Source organism: Podarcis melisellensis (genome assembly GCF_964234715.1).
Source record: "Podarcis melisellensis genome assembly, chromosome: 6".
In the NCBI taxonomy this organism is placed as follows: domain Eukaryota; kingdom Metazoa; phylum Chordata; class Lepidosauria; order Squamata; family Lacertidae; genus Podarcis; species Podarcis melisellensis.
In genome coordinates, this window is record NC_138538.1 from 5,242,170 (window position 1) to 5,253,886 (window position 11,717).

Genomic DNA, 11,717 nt, shown 5'->3' on the forward strand with positions numbered 1-11,717 from the left:
ATGAGGACAACAACAACTGAATTTTTCAGTGATGATGATGATGATAACTGAGTTTTCCAGTGAGTTGTAAGTCAAGCGACCTGCATAATAATAATAATAATAATAGTAATAGTAATAATATTAATAATAACTGAGTTTTCCAATGAGTCATAAGTAAAGCCACCTGCATAATAATAATAATAACTGATTTTCCAGTGAGTCGCAAGTCAAGCAACCTGCATAATAATAATATTAATAATGATGATGAGTTTTCTAGTGAGTCGCAAGTCAAGCAACCTGCACCACCACAACAACGTTGGTCTATAAGGTGCTACTGGACCAATTTTAATTCTTTTCATTTTTAATAATGATAAGAAGAAGAAGAAGAAGAAGAAGAAGAAGAAGAAGAAGAAGAAGAAGAAGAAGAAGAAGAAGAAGAAGAGTTTTCCAGTGAGTCGCAAGTCAAGCAACCTGCATCATCATCATAACTGATTTTCCAGTGAGTCGCAAGTCAAGCGACCTGCATAATAATAATAATAATAATAACTGATTTTCCAGTGAGTCGCAAGTCAAGCGACCTGCATAATAATAATAACTGATTTTCCAGTGAGTCGCAAGTCAAGCGACCTGCATAATAATAATAATAATAATAATAATAACTGATTTTCCAGTGAGTCGCAAGTCAAGCGACCTGCATAATAATAATAACTGATTTTCCAGTGAGTCGCAAGTCAAGCGACCTGCATAATAATAATAATAATAATAATAATAATAATAACTGATTTTCCAGTGAGTCGCAAGTCAAGCGACCTGCATAATAATAATAACTGATTTTCCAGTGAGTCGCAAGTCAAGCGACCTGCATAATAATAATAATAATAATAATAACTGATTTTCCAGTGAGTCGCAAGTCAAGCGACCTGCATAATAATAATAATAACTGATTTTCCAGTGAGTCGCAAGTCAAGCGACCTGCATAATAATAATAATAATAATAATAATAATAATAATAATAACTGATTTTCCAGTGAGTCGCAAGTCAAGCGACCTGCATAATAATAATAACTGATTTTCCAGTGAGTCGCAAGTCAAGCGACCTGCATCATCATAATAATAATAATAATAATAATAACTGATTTTCCAGCGAGTCGCAAGTCAAGCGACCTGCATAATAATAATAATAATAATAACAACTGATTTTCCAGTGAGTCGCAAGTCAAGCGACCTGCATAATAATAGTAATAATAATAATAATAACTGATTTTCCAGTAAGTCGCAAGTCAAGCGACCTGCATAATAATAATAACTGATTTTCCAGTGAGTCGCAAGTCAAGCGACCTGCATAATAATAATAATAATAATAATAATAATAATAATAATAATAACTGATTTTCTAGTAAGTCGCAAGTCAAGCGACCTGCATAATAATAATAACTGATTTTCCAGTGAGTCGCAAGTCAAGCGACCTGCATCATAATAATAATAATAATAATAATAATAATAATAATAATAATAATAATAACTGATTTTCCAGTAAGTCGCAAGTCAAGCGACCTGCATAATAATAATAATAATAATAATAATAATAATAATAATAATAATAATAACTGATTTTCCAGTGAGTCGCAAGTTAAGCGACCTGCATAACAACTACAACTGAGTTTTCCAGTGAGTTGCAAGTCAAGGGACCTGCAACGACACGGACGGACGGATCCCTCTGAAGCCTGCGCTCTCCCCGCCCGCCCCCCGCCGGCCCCGGGTTCAAGCGCGGGCCTCCCTCCTGGTCGCGGCCTCGCGAGGCCTGCGGGCTCCAGAACGCGGCCGCGCGGAACAATGGGTTGCCATGGCGACGGGCGAGGCCTGCGCGCAGCCCCGAGCCTGGCTCCGGCCCCGGGCCCGGCAGATGGGGGGTGTCGGGTGAGCGGCTGCCCCGGGAGCAACCATGCTAAGCCACAGGTAAGGGGAGGGGAGGGGGAGAAGCCTCGGGACCCGGGGGGGGCGAAAATGTTGGGGGCTGCATAGGTGGAAGGGAGGGGAAAGGGGCGCCTCCCCCCCCTCATCCCTGGGGCATTGGCCATAGGGGGAGGATGCTCCGTGGCTTCCCAAACGTGGGTCTCCAGCTGTTGTTTTGGACTACAACTCCCATCATCCCTAGCTAGCAGGACCAGTGGTCAGGGACGATGGGAATTGTAGTCCCAAAACAACAGCTGGAGACCCAGGTTTGGGAAACCCTGCTTTATGGGGGTGGGTGGGAACCTGTGCAGGTGTCCCACCTGAAAAAAAATATTATTATTATTATTATTATTATTATTATTATTATTATTATTATTTTATTATCATTATCATATTATTATTATTTTATTATTAGTATTATTATTATTTTATTATCATTATTATTATTATTATCATTATCATCATTATCATTATCATTATATTATTATTTTATTTTTATTATTATCATTATCATTATCATTATCATCATCATTATATTATTATTATTATTATTATTATTTTATTATCATTATCATATTATTATTATTTTATTATTAGTATTATTATTTTATTATCATCATTATCATTATATTATTATTATTTTATTATCATTATTATTATTATTATCATTATCATCATTATCATTATCATTATATTATTATTTTATTTTTATTATTATCATTATCATTATCATCATCATTATATTATTATTATTATTATTATTATTATTATTATTATTATTATTATTATTATTATTATTATTATTACCCCGCCCATCCGGCTGGGTTTCCCCAGCCACTCTAGGCGGCTTGCATTACAGCAAAATATTAAAATACAATAATTCATCAGATATTAAAAGCTTCCCTAAACACGGCTGCGGGCGACAGAAGTGGAAGTAAGGCCGCCTTTTGCAGAAAGGAACTCACCTGTCTCACAGGTAGGGAAGGAGTCAGCTGAGGGAGAATATCTCTTGTCAACTCCACCCAAATCCATCGAGGGGTTCAGGGGGTGCAAAGTGAGGTGGTACCCACTGAGCCGAAAGCACAGCGACGCTACAGAAAGGAGGATGAGCCCCAGGCTGCAATGTTTTGTTCGTTTAATTTCATAAATTGATATGCCGCTTGGTTGACGGCGGACCTCAAAGCGGTTTGCAAAGAAAGATGAAGCTCTTTTTTTTTTTTAAATCACACACACAAAAATTGCAAGCATAATTTAAAATGTACCAAAAGGTTAAAGCCACTCGGTGGAAGAAATTTAAAGATTATCTACAGAAATATTGTAAAATTAATGAATGTTAGAAAGATGTTGGAATGAAGTTATATGGCTTTAGCAGAAGTGTTATAAAGAACTAAGTACAAATTGATTGTTAATGGATCAAAGGGAAAAATAAGGTCAGAATGTGTTAAGATAAATTATAGGACAGAGTATTAAGGAAGATGGAAAGGATTTGCTGAAACAGTTAATTGAAGTGGAATACAAAAAAGGGAGGTGCGAGGAGGTCGCTGAAACAAGTAAATGAAAAGATAAGATATTGAAAGTATGGGATGTGTTTTTAATTGTTTTTATTTTGTTTTGTTATGTATATGTAGTCTTTTTGTTTCTGTATTGTATTGTTTTGTTTTGTTTAATTCTTTTTTCTTTTTATTCTGTAATCTTTAAACTCTTAATAAATATTATTTAAAAAAACAAAAAACAAAAGGTTAAAGCCACAAATGGCACGGACTAAAACAAATTAAAACTCATGCATGGAATGGTAGATAGAGCTTGAAGAGGAATCCCAGGGTCCTTTAGTACAACATTGCAGGAACTGTAATTACTGTAATTTTTGCTCTATAAGACTTACTCTTTCCCTCCTAAAAAGTATGGGGAAATGTGTGTGCGTCTTATGGAACGAATGGAGGCCGCGCAGCTATCCCAGAAGCCAGAACAGCAAGAGGGATTGCTGCTTTCACTGCGCAACGATCCCTCTTGCTGTTCTGGCTTCTGAGATTCAGAATATATTTTTTTCTTGTTTTCCTCCTCCAAAATCTAGGTGCGTCTTGTGATCTGGTGCGTCTTATAGAGCGAAAAATACAGTAAATCATGCATGATACCTGGGCAGGCTTGTCTAAATGAGAAGGCGTTCAGCCCATGCCAAAAATATATATTGAAGGTGACTGCCTATTATCAATAGGCAGGGAGTTCCAAAATGTCCGTGCTGCACACACCAATATATGGGTAAAAGGAGGGAGGCTCAGGTCCTAGGAGCTGGTTCATGCAGTCATTTTGCCCGCTGTACTCATACAAACACCTTGCATCCATTCTTAATGGGGAAATGTGCCGTGTGAACAAGGTGTGCACAGACAGCGGCAGCGAGTACACCTTGGGTATGATTTTCACATTTCACAGTTTTGCCAAAGTTTGGCTGCCAGGCAACCAGCTGTCCAGTTCTGCTTTGCACACTACAGTACTTTCTCCCCCTATGGCTGTGGTTTTGATGCACAGAGGAGCCAGGCTGTGAAAGTTCAAGGGTAAAAAAAAAAAGACTGCAGGCAGGCCCTGGGCGCTCTCTGGTTAAATGGCCATTGATGAACCAGCAGGTTCCAGTCTGGTTGTTGCAACAGATCACAAGCTGAAGCGTTTGTGAGCATCTTTAATTGGCCTCCTCCCCCTGCCCTGAAGGTTGAGGAATGAGAATATGGGACATCCTGGGGGATGAGAAGAAGGGGTTCATAGAGGTCCAAGGAACAGGAAGGTTCATGGTTACGTCAGCTTTCAAGTTCTTAGGATTTTAAAGGCTCAGGATATAGCCAAAGGCAAATACAGCATTGAAATTAAAGTTATTTTGGGGGACCCTCAAGCTGCCTACCATATGTCCCCTTGGCTTTCACAGCTCTTTATTAGTGCTGTATAGTTGGCATTGGACACATTTAGCCTTAATTTATCTCTTAAGGCAGATGATATTTTAAGTAGGTTTTGGGATCCTTAGCTAAGGAGCTGAGCTATGAACCAGTTTACCATTCGAGTTTTACTGAATGGTGGTAGTCATTACATATTCCATCTTACAAAAAAAATATACTACCTTTGATTTTATTTTTTTAAAGGGAATACAGTATGTCTCTAGAGATCATGGCTGTGGAGATGAGTAAAAAGCTGAAAATAGTGAGAATTGAGAAGGCCTGAAAGAAAGTCACAGAGTGACCATGCAGATGACCCTTGTTGATCTCCCTAGGCTAGCTGTTCTCTACATACCCAGACTTCATCATCTTGTTTATTTATATGCCACTTTCCTGCACAATTGTGCCCAAAGTGGCTTACAAAATATCAAATGAACAATAGCAATTCAAATACATGAATAAGTTAATGCAAAAGGATACCCCACATGCAGCATTACATAAAACAATCTGAATAACCTAACCTAATTTATTTGCACAGTTTAGCCTTTAAGAGAGAGCACTTTCCACAGGCCCAGGTAAACAGCTGCCACAGAACGCCTCTAGTTTCAAGGACATGGTCATCTTTGCATGATAGGTAAAGGTAAAGGTACCCCTGCCCATACGGGCCAGTCTTGACAGACTCTGGGGTTGTGCGCCCATCTCACTTAAGAGGCCAGGGGCCAGCGCTGTCCGGAGACACTTCCGGGTCACGTGGCCAGCGTGACATCGCTGCTCTGTCGAGCCAGAGCCGCACACGGAAACGCCATTTACCTTCCCGCTGGTAAGCGGTCCCTATTTATCTACTTGCACCCGGAGGTGCTTTCGAACTGCTAGGTTGGCAGGCGCTGGGACCGAGCAGCGGGAGCGCACCCCGCCGCAGGGATTCGAACCGCCGACCTTTCGATCGGCAAGTCCTAGGCGCTGAGGCTTTAACCCACAGCGCCACCTGCGTCCCCATCTTTGCATGATATGCTCATATTATTGGAAAACCTGCAGAATGTTTCATTCAGGGTCATGACATCTGTCAGGCTTGCAGAAAACTACTAGTGCCTGTGTTTCAACTGAGCTAAGTGCTCAAGTGTGTGTGCCCCTAGCGCTGCCAAGAGAAGGAAACATGCTGTCACAAGAAGGTACATTAGAAACATCTTGCAGCCATTCAGGGATGTCTCATGGCAGGGCTCCCTGTCTTTACGCACGCTTCAGATTTTCTGAGAGTTCTGCTGTACAACAAAAACACGAGTCCATCCACCATTTTCAGGCTTTGGGTCACACTGACATATGCCCACTCCCAAGCGCCTATGTGTTTGCCTTGATATTGCACTCCCTGACAGGCACTCAGAAAGGCCAACATAAGTGGATTCCGCCCCCGCCCCGAAAATGGAATAATATAAAGAGGAGACGTCTTAAGCATAACTCCGGCTTGGTAAAGGTAAAAGGACCACTGACTATTAGGCCCAGTCGTGACCGACTCTGGGGTTGTGGTGCTCATCTTGCTTTATTGGCCGAGAGAGCCAGTGTACAGCTTCCGGGTCGTGTGGCCAGCATGATTAAGCCGCTTCTGGCGAACCAGTGCAGCGCACGAAAACGTCGTTTACCTTCCTGCCAGAGAGGTACCTATTTATCTACTTGCACTTTGACGTGCTTTCGAACTGCTAGGTTGGCAGGAGCAGGGACCGAGCAACGGGAGCTCACCCCGTCGCGGGGATTTGAACCGCTGACCGGCAAGTCCTAGGCTGTGTGGTTTAACTCACAGCGCCACCCGCATCCCAGCTTAGCCATACCTCTTAAATAAAGCAGAGTCTAGCGTCACAAAAGTGTGCCAGGGAAATACCTTGTTCCAGGATGAGCAGCAGACATTATTGTAGCCTTGAAGGATTGTTGCATCTTGTCTTTCCTCCTGCTGCTTTCCACACATACACTATAAATGCACTAAGGGATTGTCTGATGGTGGTAAGGTAGCCTCCGGGAGGAATTAGCTTAGTTGCCTACTGGTCACTGCAGAGCTACATAGCCTGAAGGCCTCCAGCTCCCATTGGTGCAGATTCTCTGTTTCCTAAGCATGTCTGGCTGGACTATCAACTGGAAGTATGCATTGGCAGAACTGCTCAGATCCTAGAAAAAGGCATGTGTGGCTTTCCATGTATATTGTTTTACTCTGGCTCCCATCAACCACAGCCAGGATGGCTCAGTGGTCAGAGATTATGGGAACGGCAGTCCAACAACCTGTGGGCAGCCACAGGCTCCCTATCCCTGCCTTAGGCGTATAGACTAAGCAAGAGCCCCGGAAAGGAGAACAGCAGCCAGCCAAGGAACCCAGAGGAGTCTAGGAAAGTAGGGTTCCCATAGGGAGTGTTCCAGATGAATAAAAGGGTCAGTGGGAGGAGTTTGAGAGGCGGAGGGAAACCAGGAGAGGAATGGCAAAGGGTCCAGGAACTTTAGAGCAGAGGAAGACCCTTATCACATTTGTAACTGGACAAACTTTGGGTTACAAGCCTCTGAGAACCAAAATTAAGAGGGGTTCAGAAGCCACCGCGATGGCAGTCTTTCAGCTGACCTGCTCTTCCTTTGTGTGCCTGTTTTGTTCTTGTGTTCCAGCCCAGGCATGATGAACATTGGAACTATTGATGTCTATTTGAACAAGTTAGGGGCCAACCTCCAGACGGTGGTGTACAGCGAAGAGGAGCAGGAGAATGAAGCCTGGAGGATGTACATGGAGAGGAAGAATGTCGTGCTGGAGTTCCTGCACTCAGACCTCAGCCTCCACCTGCTCAAGCGCCATCACAAGAGGATTGAGCTTCTGAAAAAGTGCTCCTACTACATTGAAATCCTGCCTAAGCACTTGGCACTGGGAGATCAGAACCACCTGATGCTCCCCACCACCATGTTCCAACTGATAGACCCCTGGAGGTTCCAGAGGATGAAGAAAGTGGGGACCATCCAAACCAAAATCCAGCTGCTGCTCCTGTCTGACCTGTTGGAAGAGCTGGAGAAAGGTCGGGAGGAGCTGGTCCACTTCCTGGAGACCCACGACATGATGACTTTCCTCTCCAGATGGGACGCTGTCAAACCAAGGCTGTCGAGTCTCTCTGAGCAGATGGATTATTTCCTTGCTATGCTGGTACCTGGGAGGCTGTACGTCAAGCACCGCCTGGTATCGGACGTCGGGATTACCAAGATCCCTCACATCAGGCTTGTCCTGAGCACAAAGATGCCCGTGATGTTTGACCGGAGGGAGTCGGTGGCTCACGAGGACTGGGTGAGTCTCAAGTGGTTTGTTACCAGCCAGCAGCCGCAGCTCGAACAGTACGAACTCAGCTTTAAGCTGCTGGAGCCCAGAACTCCTCAAGAGCGAGTCCACTGCGGAATCATGCCGGTCACGTCGCACACCTGTGAAATCCACAACCTGTTGCCTGACCGTTTGTACAGGTTCACTGTCAAAAGGGCAGAGACTTACACACTTGTCTATGAACAGTGGCACGATTCCATCCTGCTTAAGACAAAACTGTACCTTGAGGAAGAAATGGAGACTTCTATGTCTGAACCCTGACTTTCCCATCGTAGCAATTCACAAGGAATGTAAAATAAGTCAAATTAAAAACTTATTTTTAAAGGTTTTGCATCAAACCACCAGCTTTTTCTGGTCTTGGGTGGAAATTTGGCAAGCCTTCAGCTGCCAAAACAGTAGTCTGTAGATCACTGAGGTGCCCACAGCAGTGGGGGAGAATGTCGCCCAGTCCAGATTTACCGCCTTTAAGGCACCAGACACACATCCAAACACCAGCCACCCACAGGCAAGAAAGGAGTCAGTAACAGTGTACCTATGAAGGTAATTTTTGGTAATCTCATGGTGCTGACTGGTGATTCTTAAGGTTTTAAGGGGGACAGAGAGAAATGAAATGAACTTCTGACATTTCCCCAAAACTTTCAAAACTTTACTTTCAGTGAAGGTCCAGATATCATCCTCATTTCTAGTAGGAACTGGCAAAGATGTAATTGGCAAAAACAAGCTTCACGGTGCATTTCTAACATTTCCTTCTGGACTTCCTGAAATTGTACCAATTCACTTTTTTCTTTTTTTTACTAGAACATGTAGATAGCAGAGAAGACCTGGTTTTGGCTTCTCCAGTTGGATGGTTGGCCAAGGAAATGCTATCCAAAGGGCTTTCAAGTTAGCGTCCTATAGATTGGGTTGGGGGGAAAGAGTTGATAGTAGCCCTGGTGGATTTCACTTGTGGGCCATATGAAGACATGCAGCTCTTGGTCACATAAAGAGATATTCTTGGTCTCACCTAGTGTAAATGGAACTCAGCAAAAGCCAGTGTCTTTTGTTCTGCGAACCCACCACTGCCCCCAAGATATAGCAGTGGTCTTTAAGATGGCTACTAGTGGTTAGTTTGATGCTCCGAGGCAAAAAGCCACTGAAACGACAGATGAGGAGACTTATTCTTTTCACAACCCATTTTGAGACTTTCCACAGACATCTCAGTTCTTGGCAACCATGACATTTTTTAGCCATGAGGGTATTTGATTGTTTTCAATTTATTTTTAAAATATTTTGTTTGGTGTCACCTTGGGCTCCTTTGGGCAAAAGGGCTGAATATAAATCCAAACAAATCAATAATCTAGTTTGCCATAGTGAGAAACCATCAAGGCTCATCTTGGGCCACTGCAAGCCTCCTTTAAACTAGCAGCCCAGTGTTTCTCAGAGAGATGCTGGAACTCAAACTGATAGCCTGGCTTGCCCCAGGGCCACTGCTCTTTTCTCCCAGGCATGGGGAACATCCTCCTGACATGCTCTAATGCAGGGATGGGAGAGCTGTGGACCCTCTGATGTTATTGGAGTCCAGCTCATCACACCAGCCGACATTGCTTAGGGTCTGATGATGGCAGCGACATCTGCCTTTTCCTTGCTGTCCAGGAAACAGATGATGGCTTGTGTTCCCTCTGTCAGCCATATTATATTTAGACACGCGGTTCTGTTTATTCTGCCTTCTCTTGGGTCTCCTCCAAAATTCGCGCCAGCTTTATATGCAACTGTCATTTGGAGCCTGGACAGCTCAGTTGGTTAAAGTATTGTGCTGACAATGCCAAGGATGAAGGTTCGCTTCTCGTATGGGGCAGCTGCATATTCCTGCATCGTGGAGTTGGATTGATGATCCTTTAGGGTCTCTTCCAACTGCAGTTCTATGATTGTTGGGTCCTTCCACCCCCTGTGGAGTGTCAGGCGTTTCTTTGATTTCTGAGCTTCTCTAGGCTCCAGACTGCAGCAAAAGAGGAAAGTTTTACTTGAAACACCTCTCTCTTTCACTGGCTTCCTACAAATCACTATTGTTGTTGTTACTACCCCAGGGCACCTGAAGAGCAGGCAGGTCACTAGTTCTAAATACTGAGCCAAATTCTTAATACAGATCTGGTTATATCTCCAGTCCCCAAAAGCCTCCATGGGGCTACAGGGGTTAAGTAATTCCGTTCCAGCTAAACACCAGGAAGAACTTGCTGGCAGTAAGAGCTGTTTGACACCCCCCACGAAACCCACACCGTGTTTCTATTGTTCATGATTTTGCTGTCAAATCACGTGGCAATGTTTCATGGAAAGGGAAATGAATAAGTAAGAGCTGTTTCACAGTGGAACGGACTCCCTCAGGAGGTGGTGGACTCTCTCCTTCACTGGAGGTTTTTAAGCAGAGGTTGGATGGCTGTCTGTCATGGATGCTTTAGCTGAGATTCCTGCATTGCAGAGGGCTGGACTGGATGAACCTGGGGGGTCCCTTACAACTGTAGGATAGGATAATAATAATAATAATAATAATAATAATAATAATAATAATAATAATAATTTTTATTTATATCCCGCCCTCCCCGGCCAGAGCCGGTCTCAGGGTGGCTAACACCAATAAAATTACAGTAAAAGCTTAATGGGGGGGACCCCAATTTAAAATACAGGTTAAATAAAAGGCCAGGTGGAACAGCTCTGTCTTGCAGGCCCTGTGGAAAGATGTCAAGTCCCGCAGGGCCCTAGTCTCTTGTGACAGAGCATTCCACCAAGTCGGGGCCAGTACTGAAAAGGCCCTGGCCCTAGTTGCGACCAATCTAACCACCTTGCGACCTGGGACCTCCAAAATGTTGTCATTTGTGGACCTTAAGGTCCTACGCGGTGCATATCAGGAGAGGTGGTCCCTCTAGAGACTAAAGGAGAGGGAGATCAGCCCTTTCACCCAGCATCATTTTGCCCCTGAAGATGCTTATAATTGTATGTGTAAATTTCCCCTAACTGGGCCAACAGCAGTTTGGGGGACAAGGGGATCACTGGAAATATGGTGGGAGGGATTCTCTCATCCTCCCCCAGGGCCATAGTCCCAGTCCACATGCCCCAGTCCAGCTGCTTTTTGCAAACATCCAGGGAGGCAAAGCTATCAAAGGCTATGCCCTCCATCCATCCATTATGCTTCTGAATCACAAGTGGGCAAAGTGCATGCCCAGCTTGCAGGCTTCCCTCGGGCATCAGGTCGGTCACTGCGAGAACAGGATGCTGGACTAGATGCCCAATGGCCGGATCCAGCAGGCTCATGTTCTTGACATGTACAAGAGCTCCCAAAACCCAACCACAAATATCTATTGTATTGTGGGGCTCTTGTGTAGTTGTCTGTCGATTAACAAATAAGCCCGTGTGTGCTAAGGGCATAAATTCCGTAGCTTGGAGTTCTATAGTTTAACTATGAACTTTGTAAAGAAGTATTCTTTTATCCTGGTTCTTCCAACATTCAGTATCATTGGATGCCCATGAATTCTAATTTTACTTTCTCTGCTCCATGCATGACTTGTGTCACGTTC

The 11,717-nt window shown here is 43.6% G+C and overlaps 1 protein-coding gene across 1 annotated transcript; it reads left to right on the plus strand.

Moving 5' to 3' along the window:
* Positions 1-1,812: 1,812 nt before the first annotated feature.
* FNDC11 (fibronectin type III domain containing 11) lies at positions 1,813-8,496 on the plus strand (the record flags this gene model as incomplete). Its single annotated transcript, XM_081917201.1, is given in 3 exon segments — positions 1,813-1,899; positions 1,901-1,935; positions 7,482-8,496. Coding segments are annotated over 3 exon segments (1,074 nt in total). The 3' UTR covers positions 8,434-8,496.
* Positions 8,497-11,717: the final 3,221 nt, after the last annotated feature.